Here is a 21,616-nt window from a genome sequence, read left to right on the forward strand (position 1 = left end):
AGCATTGGCCCAGAGTTAGACAGACTCTGCGTTAAACCAATGAATGGCAAGGCCAGCGGGTAAGCGGGAGTGGCGAGGCGACGCGCGGAGATGGCGTCACTAGCGGCTGTCTGCGCGTGGTTGACGTGACATGGTGTAAGATGGCGGTCAGTGGGAAGCGACCGGAGCATCGCGGGCCACCAGAGTTGGTGGGTGAAGGACTAGAAAGGGGCTGGGCTCACCGCGGACGGGGGGAAGCGATGAAATGCGTGATAATTAAATGGAGTCTCCATATTCAGAGTTTGCCTCTGAATATGAGCCTTTCGAGGCGTAAAACGGGCGAGGATGGTGACTTCATGATCTCCCGCGTGGCTTCTCCTGCTGTTTATAGTCGGAACTTCAACTGGCTACTCGATTTCGTGGACTGACTTAGCTGGGCAGTTCTTGTATTGGTTGTGGGTTTTCCAGGCTGTATAGCCGTGGTCTGGTAGGTTTTGCTCCTAAAGTTCCACCCGCATCTATGGCTGGCATCTTCAGAGGCATGTCATGGTAAGAGGTGTTTCTCTCCGTGGCACAGTGTGGAGTGTTTGTGTGGTCAGGTATACTTTGCAGGTGGAAGGTAGGTGCGAAGTGCTTTTGCCTGTGTCCAGATGGAGTTCAATTGCAGTTGCAGTTGAAACGTTAGGACAGTGGTTCTCAACCTGGGGGTCGGGACCCCTTTGGGGGTTGAACAACCCTTTCACAGGGGTCACCTAAGACTCTCTGCATCAGTGTTCTCCATCTGTAAAGTATATAAATGTTAGGGTTGGGGGTCACCACAACATGAGGAACTGTACTAAAGGGTCGCGACATTAGGAAGATTGAGAACCACTGCGTTAGGAGCAAGAACTACCAGGTGGTGGCTACACAGCCCAGAAAACCCAAGCAGCCAATTGATTCTGCCTGTGAAAGCCTTTGACAGTTCTTATGTTCTCCCTAAAACCTACTTCTCTCATTCTGTTTTCTTTTCCAGTTCTACAATGAGGCTGAAGCACGAAAATACACACACAAGTAAGACAGATTTGGTGACTGGAGGAGCACATAGTTGTCCCGTTAACTTTTTACAAAGGCTTGCATATCATTTTTTTGAGTTCAGTTGTTGAGAGTGTGCAGGGGAATTGTGTACTATGAAGCCCTCACAATTCAGATTAGCAATTCAGCCTCTCCAGAGTTGTGCCCTATGAACTCCACCTGCCACATTTTACTGCTTGTTGCTCATTGTGTTTCATAGGGAAATAACTATAAGTTACAGGTAAAGTTTGGAATGCCATTGGAGCTCTAGAACACATTGGAGGTTTTAAGGCTAAAAGCAGGCAAATTTCCTACATCTGTGACCCAACATCTGTGCTAGAGTGTCCTTTGAACATTGCTGTGATAATCCCCCACCCGTTTCTGCCCTTTAGCTCTCGGATGATTGAGATCCAGTCACAGATGTCAGAACGAGCTGTGGAGCTGTTGGGTCTCCCAGAGGACCGTCCATGTTTCTTGCTGGATGTGGGGTAAGCTAGCTGCACGGGACTGCAGAGTGTTAATTCTTCCTTTTATTAAGGAACCGGGTTTGATTCCCAGCTCCGCCGCTTGAGTTGTGGAGGCTTATCTGGTGAATTCAGATTAGGCTGGGCACTCCCACACATGCCAGCTGGGTGACCTTGGGCTAGTCACAGCTTTTCGGAGCTCTCTCAGCCCCACCCATCTCTCAGGGGGTTTGTTGTGGGGGGAAGGGCAAGGAGATTGTAAGCCCCTTTGAGTCTCCTTCAGGCGAGAAAGGGGGGATATAAATCCAAACTCCTCCTCCTCCTCTTCTTCATCTTCTTCTTCTTCTTCTTCGTCGTCATCTTCTTCTTTTTCTTTTCATAAGCGTGCAACTCTTTACCTTTCTGGGATGTTCTCTTTCCTGGGGGAGGGGGGGGTTTGCAAAGGTGTAACCTGAATTCCTTATGATTGCAGCATTGCCTTTCAAGTGGTACAGTATAAATTGTTCTGGAGAATGTAGAGAATGTAGCATAAGTTGTTCCTGGGGAACAAAGTCTGCTTTGTGTTGTTCCTGAGGAACAGGATCGATAATGAAATGGGCATTCATGTCGAAGAGAGAGCAAGCTTGTTTTCTGCTGCCTCAGAGACTAGGACACAGAATAATGGATTCAAGGTGCAGGAAAAGAGATTCCACCTAAACACTAGGAAGAACTTTCTGGCTGTCAGGGCTGTTCGACAGTGGAGAGTGGTGGAGTCTCTTTCTTTGGAGGTTTTTAAATAGAGGATGGATGAACATATGTCAGGAGTGCTTTGATTGTGTGTTCTTGCATGGAATGGGGTTGTACTTGATGGCCTTTGTGGTCTATGATCTCTGTTGAGCTTAATTTGTTTTTGCTAGAAAGTTGATGTTGCAGATCCAGTTTTGCATGGGTCCTGCCTTAGGGGTTTTTTAAATGGAGGGAGTGACACAAAAACACTGTAAATAACCACTTGCATAGTAAGATGTTTGATGACCAGATTTCATAAACCAAGAAGCACTATGCCTGGTGTCCTTATATTCCTGGGGTCTTGAGTGATCTGCTTGTCTTGGCTACCAATCAGAGATGAGCAATGTGGTATTCCACTTATTTCTTGTTTTTGTTCTCCTTATCAGTTGTGGCTCTGGTTTGAGTGGGGATTACCTTTCCGAGGAGGGACACTGCTGGGTTGGCATGGACATTAGCCCTGCTATGCTTGGTGAGTGTCTCCTGTTCCATCAATCCATCCGGCATGAACCTTCTTACTTTGAACAGGGACTTGGTACGAAATTGCAACCCTCTTTCGTTCCTTCTTCTGAACAGATGTGGCCGTCGAGAGAGAAGTAGACGGAGACCTGATGCTTGCAGATATGGGCGAGGGGATTCCCTTCAGGCCTGGGACCTTTGATGGCTGCATCAGGTAGGAATGTACTGTGTGCTTGCCTGCAAGAACTAGCAGCCACATTTTGGCTGTAACGTGAGCATGTGACATTCTTGGCATGAGAAATCCCATGGGGAAGGCTGATTGACTCTCATGTGTTTTCTTGTAGCATTTCTGCAGTACAGTGGCTCTGCAACGCGGACAAGAAGACACACAGCCCTCCAAAGCGATTGTATCGGTTCTTCTCTACTCTTTATATGGCGTTGGTAAGCATGGCTTTCTGTCATCCCGCCCCACTGCCATTCTTGGAAAGTACTACTGAGGGGGAAAAATAATACTCATTGAATTCAGGGGCCACAGTCCAGATAGCTTTGAATAACTTGAACAAGTCTACGCCTACTATGTAAGCACTCAACTGTATTTATGGCATTCTGAACCATCAGTGAACTAAAATACGTACTGAACATTATACAAGGCTTTTTGCTACCCTGTGTAATGGAGGCTGCCTGCCAGAAGATGATGTTTGGTTTTATTGTATAATAAGTGTTTATGTGAAACAAGAATACATGTTCGTTATAACGGCACTTTTAGAATATACATACATGTATATTTCACATCATGTCACATTATTAGTATAGTTAAGTAGTTATTCATATATTTGAGCACCTAATAATGGATAGGAACTGAATTATTTATTTCATATTTATTAGCAAACCAAATGCCTAGGCAGCATTGATATTCAACCCTTGTATTGGTTTCCATTCTTTCTTGATTGGTTGTATATCAGGTCCGGATCGTTATACATTGTAATTTCTGAGCTGCTTTCTTCCCTAGCAAGTCAGACTGGGGCTTTTGGGCCGGATAGAACCCTACCTTCTGAACCACACTTAGTCCCAAGGAAGTCCTTTCACAAGAGAATATCTCGTTAGTGTTTGTATCGTGTATTGAGATGACAGCTAGTCTGGTGTGTCAAGTTGAGATTCATAGCTAGAATGCTGGCAGATTATAACAAACCTTTGTGTTTCTAGGCCCGAGGAGCCCGAGCTGTTTTGCAACTTTATCCAGAAAACGCTCTGCAGGTATGTTCCACTGTAGAGGGATGTGACACTAGGTGAAGTGTTCTTTCCCGGTTGTGATAGAGCCTTTCGCTAGGGTGAGCAGAGATAGGTGCTGCTGTTTTCTGTTTGCTGAACTGGAGCAATTGGTACAAGGCTGACAGCCGCAAGACTGGATATTTTCCAACAACAACACAAGCCTTTATTGGCATATAAAACAGGACGAAATTTTAAAACAAAACAAGGTTAAGAAATGCAGTTAAAACTACTAATTTGCAGTATAAAATTTGCAGTATAAAAGTTTCACAAAAGGACTGGATATTTTATATTTTATAAAAACCTAGAAATATTTTACCGCTACCCTGTTTCCCAAAAAATAAGACCTACCCCGAAAATAAGCCCTAGCGTGATTTTTCGGGATTTTTGGAGGATGGTTGAAATATAAGCCCTACTCCAAAAATAAGCCCTAGTTACAGATTCCGCAGTACAGCTGATCTGGTCTCATGGGGGGCACAAAATCATGGGGAAAAAATAAGACATCCCCTGAAAATAAGCCCTAACACATCTTTGGGAGCAAAAATTAATATAAGGCAAATCTCCAAAGTTTCAACACAGCATACAATTATGTGGGACTTATTCTTCAGTCTTTAGGACATTCAAGCAGTGGCTAGAGACTCTGCTATTGAACGCTGTCAAAGTGGAATAGTGTGAAATGGTAATATGTGAGAGGCTCTGAGAGTACTAATAATATGTTGAGCCCGTTAAGATACGATGAGGCCAAATTCAAAGGATGTCATTTCACTGCCCAAGCTCTTTGGAAGTTGACAATACTGACCTAAGAGACTGGAGGCAGTTTCATGCTTTGACTCACTAGAGTATCTTTCTCCTCCCTGCTAGCTGGAACTCATCACCGCCCAGGCCATGAAAGCAGGCTTCAGTGGTGGCATGGTGGTAGATTATCCCAACAGTGCCAAAGCCAAGAAGTAAGTTTGGGGGGGAGGGGGGGTGCACAGACTCCTTGCTTCTGAGAGAGGCAGCCCTGAACCCTTTGTGATGTGCAGCCAGATACTTTTTAGCCCTGGTAATAAGTCATTTGGTGGTACGAGAAAGCTGCTTCCATGCACCGTACCCCTTGTGAGCTCTAGGCTTCTGTAGGCAGGAGAGGGTCTCGGAAGAGGTCTTTCAAGATCCTCTTGTCCAGTTCTTCACAGCAGCTCCCCCCTTTCCTTCTAAGGGATCTCACACAGAGGGGCATTTAGTCTTTGTGCTGCTGCTGTGTATAGGAAGAGGCTAGGGACAGAGGGCACATTGTAGTTCCATGTGTGATTCTCCCATTGGAGGCTGCCTTGCAGCAGGGCTGGGAGAAGTCTGCGTGAGACTGTGGAGAGCTCTTGTTAGTAAGAATAGACAGTATGAACCAGCAACCTGGCAGCTCCTTGTGGTTAGTAGAGGCAGCTCATGTTCAGCCAGGTGCAGGCTGTACAGGCTGAAGGAAGGGGTTGGGGTGAATGTCTTGTGTGCATGCTATCAAACCACAGCTGACAGGGCAACCCCATAGGGTTTTCAAGGCACAAGATGTTTGGAAATGGAGTGTTGTGGGGTTTCTGGGCTGTATGGCCGTGTTCCAGTAGCATTTTCTCCTGACGTTTTCCTCTGCATCTGTGGCTGGCATCTTCAGAGGATCCCAACAGTGCCAAAAATGCCAGCCTCAGATGCAGATGTTCCATCTTCAGATGCCAGCCACAGATGCAGGCGAAACGTCAAGAGAAAATGCTACGGGAACACAGCCATACAGCCCAGAAACCCCACAACACCCCAGTGATTCCGGCCGTGAAAGCCTTTGACAATACATTGTTTGGAGGCAGTTTGTCTTGGACTGCCTCTTTTTCATGGCCCTGGTATTCCTTGGAGGTCTCCCACCCACATACTTGCCTGGGCCAATCCTGTTTTGTTTCTGAGGTCTAATGAAATCAGGCGAGCCTGGTGCTATCCAAGTCAAGCCGAGGGTGAAGACCCCTCTGCAAACCCAGAAAAAGGGAGGCCAAGCCTCAAAAAGCAAATGGGGAGGGAAGAGTTTGGATTTATACCCATAAGGAGTCTCAAGGTGGCTTACAAGCTCCTTCCTTTCCCCTCCCCACAACAGACACCTTGTGAGGTAGGTGGAGCTGAAAAAGTTCCAAACAACTGTGACTAACCCAAGATCATCCAGCAGGCTTCATGCATAGGAGTGGGAAACCAATCCAGTTCACCAGATAAGAGTCTGCCGCTCATGTGGAGGAGTGGGAAATCAAATCTGTTCTCCAGATTAATGTCCACTACTCTTAACCACTACACCTCAAAGGGCTTGGAACGCTTCAGTTAAGAAGTGCCCGTTTTCCCTTAGTGCCTTTTTGAGGTTTAGCCTCTTTTTGTCATCATATAGGCCCGTTTATTGACTTGATGTTTCACTTTCTCCTCCAGGTTCTTTCTCTGCCTCTTTGTTGGCCCAAGTGATGTTTTGCCAAAGGTAATGGAATCTGTGGGGGCAGGGGCAGCGGGGGAGGAACCAGGGCTCCAGGCGGGTTGGGTTGAGTTCAGTAGACTTTGGGGTGTGCTGGTGCCTTCTTGAAAAGATATGAAGGAGAAGAGAGCTAAGGCACCTCAGTGGTATCACAGAGAACCTCCCCTGTATGCCGTTCAAAACGATTAGAAGTTCTCTATGGCTCTGGGTTGCCCTTGAATCTCTTCCAATGTGATATTTGTGACTAGTTACAGAGTGGTAAAGCATATTGATTGGGGTTTGTGGTCAAGAGTCGAGACCCCCCCCCCCCCCCCCCCGCCCCCGAATAGAATTGTTTGAATTCGGTCAGTATTGCTTAATTTCCAGTCCTGGTTGCAAAGGATTGTGGACACCTCCTGCGGTAGCCAGAATACCCGCAGTCTCTGCCCCTTGGTGGAAGCGCTCGTGGGCCTGTCATCTTCCGTTTGTCATCCTCCTGTGCTGTGGCAAGACCTGGAGCCGCCTCTACAGCAGGCAAATTAACATTGTTCCTTTTCAGGGTCTCGGTACCGAGTGCAGCGACGAGAAGCCAGCACAGGCAGAATTCGTCCGCGAAAGGTACTATGTGGGGAGGCAGGAGGCGAGCTGATGCAGTTACATTGGGGGAAGGGGCTATAATTGAGGGGCAAGAGAGCCAAGGGTCTGAGCCACTTTGTTTCAGCAAACAAGCCCCCTTCAGTCAGGCCGTCAGTCATTTTACCAGGGGACTAGTGAAGACCATAAGCCAGTTCCCACAAGAGGTAACACAATAATCTTGTGGTCGAGATCTAGCCGAGGGCTCCCGCTGGAAATAGATAGATCTGGATATAGTGTGCACCACTGGCAGTGAAACGTTTGCTCTGGGCCAGGTGCCTTCAGCCTCTGTGCCTCCCCCTGAAATGGGAAAGATAATGGTTGCTCTCCCCACCACCACCCCACCCCAGTCAGCCATGAGGACCACATGCCTGCAGCCACCTCCACCATGGAGCCACGTCTCCCCCCTGGAAGCAGCTGAGGGCACCATACACACTCCATGCTGCCTGAGGGGGAGACGGACAGCAATAGCCAGAGGACTGTCGTCATGGCAACCAGGAGCTCTGTGTTGTCATGTTTTCCTGCCTCGGACACTATAGTAGAGGAAAGGCCCCATCACAGCTGCTAAAAGTGGATCAGTTGTGCTCACAACAGCCCTGAGAGCCAGTGTGTTGTACTGATTAAGAGCAACGGACTCCAATCTGGTGAACCAGGTTTGTTTCCCCACTCTTCCACACAAAACCTACCAGGTGACCTTGAGCCAGTCACAGTTCTCTCTGAACTCTCTCAGCCCCACCTACTAAAGAAGAAGAAGAAGAGTTGGATTTATATCTCCCCTTTATCTCTGTAAGGAGACTCAAAGGGGCTTACAATCTCCCTTCCCCCCTCACAACAATCACGCTGTGAGGTAGGTGGGGCTGAGAGAGCTCAGAAAAACTGACTAGCCCAAAGTCACCCAGCTGGCGTGTGTGGGAGTGCACAGGCTAATCTGAATTCCCCAGATAAGCCTCCACAGCTCAAGCGGCAGAGCAGGGAATCAAACTCAGTTCCTCCAGATTAGATTTCAGCTGCTCTTAACCACTATGCCACTGCTGCTCCCTGCACAAGGTGTTTGTTGTAGGGAGGGGAAGGAAAGATGAGCAGCAGTGGTGTTTTGGTTAAAAGGAGGTGCACTCTAATCTGGAGAACCAGGTTTGTTTCCCCACTCTGCCATTTAAACTGCGGAGGCTTATCTGGGGAACTAGATTAGTCTGTGTACTCCAACATACGCCAACTGGGTGACCTTGGACGAGTCACAGCTCTTCGGAGCTCTCTCAGCCCCACTCACCTTACAGGGTGTTTGTTGGGGGGGGGAGGGGAGGGAAAGGAGATTGTAAGCCCCTTTGAGTCTTCTTACAGGGCAGGTACAAATCCAAAAGTCTTCTACCTGGTGAGACTGGGGCAGAACCAGATTCTATGCAGCCTGCCTCCTTACACTGATCTTTCTCTGTCCCCAGAGTACGATTTAAGAATGCCAAAGGACTGTCAGTGAAGAAAAGCCGGGATTGGGTCCTAGAGAAGAAAGAGAGGCGGCGGCGGCAGGGCAAGTGAGTACCGGCACCTGCTCCAGGGGACATCCTGGGACACTGCCTCCCCTCTCCCTTCTGCTGCTGAGTTGTGCTTTTTACCCCCCTCTCCTCCCTTCTGAAAACTCTTCTCCTTTATCATTTACCCCAGGCAAGTGCGAGCGGACACCAGGTACACGGGCCGAAAGCGGCGGCCTAATTTCTGACCGCCTGTCTCACCCTTTGGACTGCTTCTGTTCTATAACGGCACCCGTCGCTGTGGCCTTCTACATGGGAAGATGCCAGTCGAAGCCGTGCATCCCAACTTCTACTCGAGCTTGTCCCCGACTTGTTCTAGTCTTCTTGAACCAGCAAGAAAATCTGGTACCTGCCGCGAGAAAGGCTGGTAGTCACTGACTTTGGCTAGTAGGAGCAGGGAGTTCTGGCTTGGCCCCCCCCCCCCCCCCCCCCGTGTTAGCTCAGGTCTTGAGCCCCGGCAGCAAAGACTACAGTTTTGTTACTTTTCTCAGCATTCTGTAGTGGTGGCAAATCATTAAAAAGCCATCGGAGAACCTGATGGGAAAGAAATCCCAAAAGGAGCTGGAAAAATTAAAATGGTTGACTCCATGGGCATCGTCTTGTAAATCAACAGGACTGGCAGTCTTTCCTTATCTGTTGAGGAATTCCTGTGCAGTTCATGGGCTGGTTATGGTAGAATTCTGCACACTTGGGTTGTCAGGATCTTGAGAGCTTCTTTAGCAAAGACCCTCGTTCTGCCCCTCTGTCTTTGCCCATGTTGGGATTTGGGAGGGCGGGGGGGGGGGGGGGCAGAAGGAAGCCTGCGGAACATTCCTTGCCAAGAATTCTGCAGCTCCCACTGTATTTTTTTAAATCCCACAACATTCTAGTCCCCACGTCTTAAGAAGGATATGCTTAAAAGTACATAAGAAGCAACAGGTGTAGGTGGGGTAAGAGTCTCGGCGGACAAGAAGGATTTAAAGATATTTGGTCCTTCTGCCCCCACAAAAACTGGTGGGGGTGGGAGTGAAGGCTGCTGAATTTTGCATACTGAATTTTTGCTTAAAGTCTGGAGCATGTATCTGGCCGTGCCAAGTTCTAACTTCCTATCCCCTCTGGTATAGTGCAAGGAAAAGTCAGAGGCTACTTCACAGATATAAATACTTTTTATTATACATAAAACTCCATTCAGAAAGGAAGCTTTTTTTCCACCTGAAGTGGGGTTTTGGGGGGGTGGGGTGAAGTCCGAGTAAACAGGAAGAAAAGGGAGGACTGAATGGAAAGAGAAGGCAACAGATGGACAGTTTCAATTGCACCTGGACAGACAGGGAGATGAGTTTGCGGTCCCGCATGGGCAGACGGGGGCACTTGATTAACAGCACCGGGATGACTCCAGGAAAGGCCTCCGAAAAAGACATGCCGAAAACGTTCATGCCCCCTGACACACACGAACGCTGAATACTGGCAGCTGAAGGGACGGCACTGCGGCCACCTCTTAAAACGACTGGGCAGCTGAAGGGCCAGAGAGTGGAGGAGCTTTCCAAAGCACAAACACACCACCGAAGGCTCAGTTTCTACATGCAACAAAGGCGAGAGAAATCAGTTGAAGGAGGACGCAGGCCCCGCCCGGGCAGCAGTGAGAGACGCTCTCTGCAAAGCTCTGCTACTGGGAGAGGAAGAAAGTGGCGAAGGTTGTGACAGTTTCTGAATAGGGGAGGGAGGGGTCAGGAGCACCAACCTCTCTCTGCTGGCAGGTGCAGGCTGGGTTGAGTTGGATCTGCCAACTAGGTACAGGCTGTTTTGAATACTCAGCTCTTGCCCCTACAAGAGGTGCAGGTGCGGGCAGGGAGGCGCTCCCCTAATGACCAGGAAGAGATTCTAAGTCCGTGGTGGCGAGCCTTTGGCACTCCAGATGTTATGGACTACAATTCCCATCAGCCCCTGCCAGCATGTTCTAAGTCTCTTTTTCCCTGTACCACAAAACCAGCTTAGAAGTGGAAGTGGAGCAGAAATATCTCTTTAGCAGCAATTAGACACTGAGATTATGCACAGTCCGCCAGATGAACACAAGCCCTGGTCTGCACATAAACCACCACCCTCCAGTTAGTTGGCTTGTCATCTCTTGCTTCCTAGCAAGAACAGCATCCTATCTGAGAATGGGCACTGTACCGCACTGCAGGGTTAATGAACTCCACTCTCCCAGGGGTGGTTAGCAAGCCTTCTACAAACCGTAGCTTGAAAACCTGGTTAGGGGTCAATCCTGTGATACGTTCAGACATCACAAGAAGGTGGGATTCAGCATGACCAAATGACTTTTAGAGAGGGGGTCTTGGGGGAGCCAGCCACCTTCTGGCAGAGGAAAGTGCCGTGGAGAAAGACCTGCTCCCTGCTCTCTTTCTACATAGGATGTTGTCTGAACAGCTTGGAGTAGGATGTTGTCTCAACAGCTTGGAGACAGAGAGCCGCTTCTGCCTCTGCCAACCCTCCCTCCACCCCATCCCCGGGCATATTTCTGACATGCAGGGCAAGGCCTCCATTCCTGTACCTTTAAGGTCAATGCCTCAGTGGTAGCAGCTTCACCCTGTTGCCACTGGGCACCACACAGGAGGCTTTCCTGCTCGGCGGATTCTGCAAGGGGGTTTGCTGGGTTTCCCCACCTCTTGCCACTGATCTGTCCTAGGGGCGCGCTGGTTTTTTTTTTTTAAAGACTGCTGGTGATATGAAACTGCTGGGAGGCGGCACAGCACTAACTGGGCCACGCAAGGAAGGGGCTGCCCACCCGGGCTCCAAGCTGTTAGGTTGAAGACAAGGCCTCCAGGCTATGGCAGAGAGTGGGTGATTTGGCACTTGCTGCATTGCATATTTAACTAGATGACAGTGCCTTGTGGCATTGTCTTTGTACCCTGTGGGGAGGGGGGCTGGGAGTGACACACAAAGGCCTCCCTCCTGACATGCAACCAGAAAGCAGTGGGAAAGGACAGGTAGGCAGCGGCCAGAGAGAGCCTGCTGGGGATTGTGGGGAGAGAATCTTGGCACACGTCTGCGCTCCTTCTAAGGTGGGAGTGGGGATCGTGCTTTCCACACTTGCCTTCATGAGATCCCTTTCCCTGCAGGCGGGGCCAAGGGGTTTAAGGGCTATTTAACTGGGCCAGATTGAGCAGTGCTGAAGGCGAACAGAGCACGTGGGCCATGGCTGAGGCGCATGTAAATGGCAGGCTGTGCAGCGCACACTTCCGCACATGGGGCAAAGGGCAAACGCTTTTGAATGGGTGTTTTTGCTAGCCTGATCCCGGGAGAGAATCGGGGGGGGGGGGGCCTTCGCCTGCCATGCATAGCTTGAGGTGCAAACATGCATTGCATAATCCAGTCACAACATCTGGGACAGAGACAGGGCGTGGTGTGTGTAGCATGGCACAGCAGAGACCCAGACCTCTTTTGCACGTGACGTGGTACAAAGCCGTGGGTTTGCAGCTGGGTCTATGAGGGAGGAGACCATAAGCATCAGTCTTTGGGCACAAGACACAAATGTAAACATCTACCCTGCTCATATTTTACACTGGGGAGGCATGGAGGGGCCATAAAGAATCCCCTCCCCCCCCGCTGAGTGAAAGGCCTCTCTCAGGCTGAAGTATGGGGAGGGGGGTGGAGTCTTGCTGCCTCTCTCCTTTAAAGGGCGAAATAGGAGCCAATTGAAAAAATATCAGTCACGTTTGGTGTAGAGCTTAAGAGGATCAGAGGATTCGCAACACCCAGGTTCGAATTCCCCTTCTGCTGAGGAATCTCACTGGGACCAGTTCTGCTCTCGCAGGAGGGTGGTTGTGAGCATGAAAGAGAAAAAGGCAAAAAAAACCCCACACCCCAACATGCAGGCCATTTTGGGTCCCCATTGGGGAGAAAACGCGGTTCTAAAGATCCAGAGAAACGGCCCGAAGGGAGCGTCAGGCGTAAACTAGAGTGAAAAAATAGGGGAGATGGATTTGCCCCGGAAAGACTACCCAGCTGTCCCTTCGGCAACCACAGCTCTCACCTGGAGCTGCAGAATAGGAAAACCAAACAGCCCTCTGGCAGTGCTAAGGAGAGAAAGGGGAAAGGTGACCGCGGCTGCCAGAGCTTGGGCAGAGAGAGCGCCTCGCCTCCTTCCGGGGTGACCAATGGCCGGGAAATGGCTCGATTGGCCTTTAGGCCTGGGACGACGGCAGCTCGTTCCTCAGGGCTGCAACGACAACAGGCTCCGCTTTGTGGAAAAGGGGGACAGGGAAAGGGTCCTCTTGCTCCAGCTCCACGGGGAAGGGGTCTTGAAATCGAGGCCGAAAAGGCAGGCGCGAAGGACCTCTGCAGTGATGCCAGAGAAGCCCGGCGATGATCAATAACACAGGCCCCAGGACCCCGCTGCCCCTTCCCAGCATGCCACAGCACCACCCCTCCCCACGTACACTGTACCGGACACACAGCGTTAACACAGACGATCATGCATTAGAAACGGAAGTGCTGGTCGGCAAGGCTTCCCCGTGATGGCCGTGTGGGTCGGGCGGAACAGGAAGGGTCGTCCCCGCAGGCTGGCAGCTCGGCCACATCTCTCCACCTCCGCTTTCCCAAAGACGAGAGTCCGGGCGGTTGCCTCCTAGCCGAAAATCCCACCAAAGGTGGAGGCGATGACGATCCCCAGCACCACGCAGCAGACGATGATCATGATTTTCTTCTGCTCGAGGTTGGGGGAGACACGGGGGGAAAAGGCAATTCCGTTGTCAAGAACGCCACAACGCTCGAGTGGTCCTTTCACTGTGGAAACGCAGGCTGGGCCCAATGCGGTGAACATCAAAGAGCCTCCTCCCCTACTGAGAATTGCTGGGGATGCTCCTCAGGAACGAGTCCCTCCAACAAGTTCTCAATAGGCAAGGAAGCAGGAAGTTCATGGAAGAAGAGAGGGCAGAAGCCAAGCAGGAACCCTTCTGGCCAGAGCAGGGGGCTGGCATCTGAGCAGGACAAGGAGTAAATTTGGAGCAGGGCAGCCAAATCTAAGTTGGGAACTATTGGAGATTTGGAGAGGCTGGGGAGGGCAGAATTTGGGAAGGAGATGGACTTCAGCATAGCATAATGTCCACCTGCCAAAACTGCCTTCTCTCCTAGGGCACTGATTTCTGTTGGCTGGAGATCACTTGTAACACCCGGAAATTTCCAGTTAGCACCTGGCAACTACCAGTGGCGTACCGCTAATGGGAACATGGGGTATCCCATGTCCCCGGGCGCATGCTATTTCATCACGTGGGGGGCTCCAGGCACCCCCCTATGTGACAAAATGGCATGCGGCCGAGCCACCCACTACCCAGCCGCAACCCCCTCCTGGCCTCCCTGCAGGCCGGCTCCTGTCCTCCCCAGGCCCATGAGCCTGCCTGCTGCTGCGGCGCCCATCTGAGCTGCCCCCAAGCCCCGCCCTCTCCTGGCCTCCCTGCTGACTCCAGTATGTGGGATGCAGGGAGCCGAGCAGGAGGGGGGCGCTGGAAGGTGGTCATACTCCCGGGGGCCATTTAGGACCAATATGCCACTGCCAACTACAGTTTGGGGTCATCTATCAGTTCTCTGAAGTAATATCACAGGTTGTTCTCTCAGCAACTGCAAGGGACATTTCCTGACTACAAGCCTTATCTGGCGCCAGGGATCCCGGCAGGCCAATAGCAACGCGGGGAAAAACAGACCGCGTAAAATGATTCAGCAATGCTCACCCGCCTGGCTTTGCTCTGGTACTTGACGGCTTTTTTGGTATCCGACACGGCCCGCTCCACGTAGTCCACTGAGTGCTCCACGTTGTATTCGATGCGGTCGATCATCTCGCCCTGCACAACGGAGGAGGCACAGACCGGTTTTCCTGTTAAGGTGCCCGCAGGCCCTTTCCGAGCATCCCCATGTTACCTGTGTGCTTTCGGAAGCCTCCTCTGATGTTCGCTAGTCCAGGTACGTCCTGCGCCCCATTCCTTTGGGATCCCAACAAGGCCTGTCACTAGAAAGGAAGGGAGATGAAAACTGCATCAGTTTTTTTTAATCACTTCTGCTGCCCATAAACTGGCTGGCCTGAGGGGAAATCCCAGAGTGGGGCAGTTTACTTCCCTTCCACCCCAGCTGCTGCTTGAAAGTCTACCCACGTGTCTGCTGCTCCTTGGCCCGTTTATTGTTAGCTACTCCCATTTGGTGCCCCCAACCTGGATGGCTCAGGCTAGCCCGATTTCATCAGATCTTGGAAGCTAAGCAGGGTTAGCCCTGGTTAGTATTTGGATGGGAGACCACCAAGGGAGTCCAGGGTTGCTGTGCAGAGGCAGGCAATGGCAAGCCCCTCTGAACATCTCTTGTCCAGAAAACCCTGTAGGGTCACCATAAAACAGCTGTGACTGGCTCAGGAGGGGATCCTATTCGATACATGGGGACAGCTAAAGCTAGGAGGAAAACCTGGCAGAGTTCCTGGCGGATGTGGGATTTTAACCAGACTCCACGGAACAGAATTTCATCCCTGGGCTGAGATACCTTACAGGATGAGCTCCCACCTCACAGACAGGGAATGAGACAGTGGGAGACCTCTACGAAGCAGGTTTGCTAAGTCTCGTTATTTATTTCGATATCTATCCTGTCCTTTTTTTCCCAATGGAGACTCAAAGCCACTTAACAGCATTTCCTCCACTCTGTCCTCCTAACAACAAGCCAGTTAAGTTGGGTCCGTGGAGAGAGAGTGATTGGCCCCAGGTCACCCAGCAAACTTCCAAGGTGGAGGGTAAATTCGAACCTGGGTCTCCCAGATTCCAGTCTGACCCTCTGAAACCCATAGGTGTCAAACTCGTGGCCCTCCAGATGTTATGGACTACAGTTCCCATCATCCCCTGCCAGCATGATGCTGGCAGGGGATGATGGAAACTGTAGTCCATAACATCTGGAGGGCCGCAAGTTTGACACCTGTGCTCTAACCACTACACTAGACTGGCTAGGTGTGTCACGGGTCAGCGCCTGATATCCTTTGTGTTCACTTGAGAGAGAGACTATTCTGGAAGAAAAGGGGCAAAGACCCCTGGGACAGGAAACTCGCACGAAAAAACACACACACAAAGGAAACAAGACCCAACCACTCCAGGAAAAGCCACCGAACATGACAGAGGCACAGACGCCACCCAGCAGAAGGAGGAGGGGACCACGTCAGGAGGGCAGTAACAAAGGGCCACAAGTGCATGCAGGGAGAAGGCCCAACTCCCACCCCACCCCAGATCCATACCACCACAGGAGGGGGGTCGGGGAATAGAATATTTAGCCCACGGAACACCAGCATAGTGATGCGGGACGCTGGTTACCCACCGCCAGCACACACACACACACACACGTGTCCTGCTTTCTGGAGTAATATCACTGCAACCCCCCAATAAGATGCCCAGCCACTTTTCAAGGTCCGTTCGGTGCAAAAACACAATGCAGCTTATTTGCCAAATACAGAGCAAAATCTGCTAGACCAGCTAAATAACCTGTTTCCGTAACTATTCACAGTTTGGATAGACAAACTGATAATGATGAGGAATGGGATGCACGTCAGCAGGGGCGTATCACCCAGGGGTCGAATGGGGTCAAATATCCCTGGGCTGCGGCCATTTAGTCATGTGGGGGCCGGAAAACCGCCCCCCACACATCCCTCCTCCTTCTCCCCCGGGTCCATACACTGACTTCAAGACCTGGTGCAAAAAACTTTTGTTTGGTTGTGGCAGGGGAGGGCGGCTGCCCATACGGGAAGGGTGTGTGGAAAACTCAGATTTTGCACCGGGCTACATTTTCTTTAGCTACGCCGCTACACGTCCACCAGAGATTAACCAAGTTGAATTATGTACATTTCTAAATTTGTAGAATGCCTTTCCTGGCTCTGCTTGCATCCTAGAGATGACCGGGGAGAGCTGGCCACCCAGCCCCCATTCAGGACAGCTAGCCTTTCACCCCGCAGGATGACCTTGGTGCCAAATCATCACCTGCCCAGTCGTCTCCTCCTTTTCTTTTTGCTGTCCTGCTCAGAAGACGGAGCTGGAAGCTGCTTGACTAGGTGGGGTTCTGTGGTCTCTGCAGCCTGGAACCATCTGGCACTGAGCCCTCAGGAAAGGAGGGGCGTTTGTACTGTAGAAAATGCCGTTTTCCGGGGCAATCCTTACTTACCGCTTCTCACTGGTGGTTTGGGTCCGGCCACGGCTGCTCTTCCGATCTCACAACCTTCCATCAACCGAGAGGGACAAGGCAAGTACGCAGCCGAGCCGGAAACACCCCAAGACGGAGGCTAAAGCAAGCAAGAGCGAGGAAAGGAAGGATGGCGAAGATCCTGCCTTATCCCCTGCAGAGGGAAGCACCCAGTTGGCCACAAACTCCTTCAAAAGCCACACCAGTTTGCTCGCTCTCTTTCCAGAGGTATGCAGCGTCCCTATCGGCAGCTCTTCAGCTATCGGGCACTTCTTATTCATTGCTCAGAGCTCCACTTCAAGGCATGCCAGAGTTGCAAGAAAGCACACAGAAAAGTTGCACGAAGCTGTCCAAGACCCAGAGTTTGGTGTCCTTGAACAAAATGTTTCCTTTTCATTTTTTGGGGGAAAAAAGAAAACATATTTGTAGCCCTCATGCTTTGGAAGGTTTGTTCAGAGATGCGCATCTGATGCCGTGTGCAGTCTCAGAGGCCAGACTGGCAGCCAGCGAGGGCATCGATGTCGGGCAGATCATCTGCCCCCACTCCATGCTTGCAAAGCCAGGATAGATGACGCAGCAGCACAGAATGCAAACCTGCACCATGTGCATGGGTCTGAAGGATCCAGTGCCACTGTGCCATAAATCTTGAGGGTTAGAAGAAGAAGAAGGAGAAGAGTTTGGATTTATATCCTGCCTTTCTTTCCTCTGAGGTGATTCAAGGTGGCTTACAATTACGTTCTTTCCCCTCCCCACAACAGACACCTTGTGAGATAGGTGGGGCTGAGAGAGTTCTGAACAAACTGTGATGAGCCCAAGGGCATCCCAGAAGGCTTCATGTGCAGGAGTGGGGAGGGTGGTCTATAAGACCAATAAATAAATAAAAATAAATTGAGCGAGGCAGAAAACCAGTGTTTCTGCCCGGAGGGGGGGCACGGTGCTTCCTCGTTGTGGAGGCAGCAGCCATGCAAACAGGGCCCCAGGGACAGCATTTTTACCATCCTGTTTTTGGCTTGTGTGGACTCCGCCCCAGAGAAGCTGGAGAAAAACTGTTATGGAAGGCAACTTCTTCAGGCGTTCAATGTCGTACATAATTTGTACTTAAGGGTGGCTGCTAGAGCGCCTCCCCCTACATAAACTCCCAGGCCAAAAGAAAACCAAAACCCTTTCAAGTGGAAATCCTAAACATTTGCTCGAGAGCGACTCCTTCTGACTACACAAGGTGTTACTTCTGGGTTAAACATGAAATTAAAGGTACTCTGTATTAGGTTTTCAAACATTTTGCTATCAGAGTTTCTGAAAAGCATAGCCTCCTGAAAAGAAAGGTACTGGGAATCCTGAAAGTCTCTTCTTGGAAACCAGCAACCCTTAATCTGGTTTGGGCTGGTTATGTCTAATTCAATACCCAGTGGTGAGGGAGTGCCTTGGACTTCTTCGTGATTCTTATTTTGTGCTGCTTTACAACGTTATTGAACTTGAGGAACTAGAGCAGGGGTAGGGAACCTGCGGCTCTCCAGATGTTCAGGTTACAATTCACCTATCAGCCTGGGTCGGCATGGCCAATTGGCCGTACTGTAGGGCTGGGCGATGGGAATATCTACAACCTGAAACTCTATCGTTGAGATCTACAGCACTCCTATCCTCATTTGTCTCATAAACATTAACCCTTCTGGCCACTGTGCCAAGTAGTGGGTTTTAGGACAGGTGGGCATATGGCACAATTTCTCTCATGCACTGTGTTTGTCTGCCGTTGCTGAACTCGTGGCTGCGAGATCATAACGTAAAGACCGGCGGCTGTGCGATGGGATCGATTTTCGTAAATACGGAGAAAGCGTTTCTGCAAGACCAGCCTGCCCTTTGTATAAAAAAAATGCTCTTTGTAGTTGAGCTCTCAGCGTGACAAAAATGAGGATACAGTAAGCCCCCATCCCTAATTTCAAACCCAGCCTTGAGATACTGTGTCTGGTCACCCGCTCCCCAGAGTCCCGAAAGTGCTATCATACAAGATTCATCTATTGCTTGCAATGTTTATGATCTTTTTTCCCACCTCTCACTTCGACAGGCAAGTTCACAAAAAGTTACCAGTCCACATTATTGTCGTCATTGTTTAACCAGCCCATGCACACCTGCTTGGCCAAACGATGGCTAGACAAGACGATCAAAAAGCAATTCTCCTGAGCCCCAGGTGACGGACTGAACAGCTGTTTAAGAGAGCCACCTTCTGGCTACAACAGTTTGTCTAGGTCTTTTACAAACACTAAAAAAAAGACTTCCTTAGCAGACCAGAGACCGCAGAGGAAAAGCCAAACGTTGACTTTGTGAATATTCTTATGTCGGCTTCAAGCGATCACCTGCGCGCTGCCTAGAACCCGTTCATCCCAAGAACCTTTCCTTTTGCAAGACACGGTCGCCAGCATCACAATGAGCCCTCGATCCATTTCGGTCTGGCTATTTGGCTGGCAAAAGCTGAGAGGAAATGAGCCACACAGGAGCTTGGATCTGCCCCTGCCGTCGATGGCCCCCTGGTCTCCCTTCCCACGACCACCACCTTCGGAGCATGCAGGGAAACAGCAGCCATGCACCACAAACATGCAGTTGCCCCCAACACACCAAGAATTGGGCATTACCTGACAATGCCTGAACGCCCTTATCCAGGTGCACACGGTAGCATGAGGGGGGGTAGAAACAGGGTTCAGGAAGGGTCCCCAGAGAGGTCAACCAGAGACCAGACCACACCCGCCAGGCAAGCCCTCTCCAAAGGACTTCCTTTCCCTTCTCCCTTTCCTAAAAGAAGGTCTGTGGCACTGGGCTGCTCAGAGATCTTCCTGTTCCTTTGTCGCAGTTGCCATTTGTCATGGCAGGGGATTCACAACATCTGGCCTGGCTAAACGCTGCCCAGGAAGAAGAGATGCTTCTGGCAGCGGCTACCTGCAATATTCAAAAGTCTGTTTCGTGTTTCATATCAGGGTACCAGAGTCTGGAGGTATTCCAACACTCAAGGGCATCCCTATGTGATGGCAGTACCCTAACATGGCCCATGATATGATGCTGTGGTTTACAAAGACAATCCTGCCAACAAGAAGAAGAGTCTGGATTTATACCCCACTTTTTTCTCCCGTAAGGAGACTCAAGGGGGCTTACAAGCTCCTTTCCCTTCCTCTCCCCACAACAGACACTTTGTGAGGTAGGGGGGGCTGAGAGAGTTTGGAGAGACCTGTGACTAGCCCCAGATCACCCAGCAGGAATGTAGGAGTGTGGAAACACATCTGGTTCACCAGATAAGCCTCTGCCACTCAGGTGGAGGAGTGGGGAATCAAACCCGGTTCTCCAGATTAGAATCCACCTGCTCTTAACCACTACACCACGTGGGCTCTCAGAAGGTAAAAACAGAAGGTAAGAATAGCCCTGCTGGATCGGGCTGATGTTGCATCTACTCCTGCTTCCAACAGAGGACAGTCAAGAGGCCACCAAGAATCTACGGGTAGAACATGATGGCAAAAAGCTTTTCTTTTCTGCTGCCCTTGGAACATTTAGAGGTACACTGCCTCTGAACCTGGAAGTTCCATCTTGGCTGTTGACAGCCCTTCCTCAGCCATAAATGTGCTTGATCGCCTTTTAAAGCTGATGGCATCTCTAGTGGCAACAGCAAATCCCGTTTTAGAAACAACTAACGAGTGTGACAGGTCTCAGAGGGTAACATGGTCTCCAGGTTGCAACTGGATCTTAAAGGAGCTGTCTTCTACTAACTTGGATCCAAATACCCTGGACCTAGAGGCATATTTTGTAACAGAATATGGCTGTTCAAGATCTTGGGTGGGTCTTTTGACTGGAGATTAACCTCAGGCCCTTCAGTGCGCAACGCACATGGTAAATCACTGCGCAATACACTGTCAGCAGTGCTAAACATTAAGCCTTCCCCAAGGGAAACAACAGTGTCTTACACACTTGGGATCACTTGAGAACTTTGGAGTTTGCCAAGGGAGCACTAGACACCCTCCTTTTCTACCTCCCCACCACCACCACCCATGGCTTTATGGTACATCTGGCCAGGAGGAAAGCATATGCATATTTAGCGCAGAGAAGAGAATACTCAAGAGAGGTGCAATTGTGCTCTTTGTATACCCAAGTTGCTGTCACAAAGAAGGGGGCAAAGACCTGTGCCAGCTGCAGAAACATGGGACAGTTTCACACTGCCTTGTAAGACAGAGCTGTTCTGCCAGGCTTATGGCTAAGGACCCTATTTCAAATATTATTCTGGAGACAGCAACATTATGCTTCTGATGGCCTCCCCTCCCCTCTCCTTTCCCCTTTCCCCTTTCCCCTTCTCCCTTCCCCATACCCCTTTCCTTTTTCTTCCCTTTTTTCCTGTGACTGGTATGAATGCGTTTTTAAGGGATGGGCAGCCCAATCCAGATGGCAGGGGGCAAACGATCTGTGGGAGCGGCAGAGGGCCACACTGACACATTTGGCCCCTCATCCAGCCTCTCCACAGCCCAACCCAGAAGTTGGGGCTGCCATGGAGTTATGCTGGCATTCGAGCAGGCACCTGTGTGGGGCGGGGGGAGGTCAGGGCATTCCTGGGGGTGGAGCCAACTTTAGTTAGCTTCCACTGGCGTTCCAGCCTGGGAACGCCACCCTCTGAGTTTGGTTTGTTCTATGGGGCAATTTGGGCCGCAAGAGAGATTTCAAGTCTCCCTACTTTCCATGCTGCCTGAAGCCCCCTTGGAGGCGGCATGGCACCGCCTTCGCCGTGCCGTCCCATCTGGCTTGTCCAGATAGTTAATTTTATTTGCTAACCCTTAGTGGAATAATGGAACAGGGATTTAATTGTGGGAATGTAGATTTTATGGATTTTATTATTGTCTGATCAATGCCGT

At 50.5% G+C, this 21,616-nt stretch overlaps 2 protein-coding genes across 6 annotated transcripts in view; one reads left to right on the top strand and one right to left on the bottom strand.

The window, feature by feature from the left end:
* Positions 1 to 79: 79 nt before the first annotated feature.
* On the top strand, positions 80 to 9,167 carry BUD23 (BUD23 rRNA methyltransferase and ribosome maturation factor). Its single transcript, XM_048519521.1, has 12 exons — positions 80 to 188; positions 992 to 1,029; positions 1,422 to 1,517; positions 2,645 to 2,727; positions 2,832 to 2,928; positions 3,059 to 3,155; positions 3,918 to 3,968; positions 4,842 to 4,927; positions 6,405 to 6,450; positions 6,983 to 7,041; positions 8,493 to 8,582; positions 8,713 to 9,167. The coding sequence occupies exons 1-12, from the start codon at positions 141 to 143 to the stop codon at positions 8,765 to 8,767; spliced, it is 846 nt and encodes a 281-aa protein (XP_048375478.1). The 5' UTR covers positions 80 to 140; the 3' UTR covers positions 8,768 to 9,167.
* A 2,829-nt stretch (positions 9,168 to 11,996) lies between these two features.
* STX1A (syntaxin 1A) overlaps positions 11,997 to 21,616 on the bottom strand; it is a 50,412-nt gene continuing 40,792 nt past the window's right edge. Inside the window, exons 9-11 of one of the 5 annotated variants that reach the window (XM_048519516.1) lie at positions 16,725 to 16,842; positions 14,466 to 14,553; positions 14,279 to 14,389 (exon numbers count right to left, since the gene is read on the bottom strand). In XM_048519516.1, coding sequence (XP_048375473.1) covers positions 14,380 to 14,389; positions 14,466 to 14,553; positions 16,725 to 16,842 — 216 coding nt within the window. In that variant the 3' untranslated portion in view covers positions 14,279 to 14,379. Of the gene's footprint in view, positions 13,258 to 14,278; positions 14,554 to 16,724; positions 16,843 to 19,366; positions 19,386 to 21,616 lie in introns of those variants that run through there. The other 4 variants (XM_048519519.1, XM_048519518.1, XM_048519517.1 and 1 more) reach the window with 4 other exon arrangements.

This window comes from Sphaerodactylus townsendi, linkage group LG16 (assembly GCF_021028975.2).
Source record: "Sphaerodactylus townsendi isolate TG3544 linkage group LG16, MPM_Stown_v2.3, whole genome shotgun sequence".
NCBI lineage: Eukaryota > Metazoa > Chordata > Lepidosauria > Squamata > Sphaerodactylidae > Sphaerodactylus > Sphaerodactylus townsendi.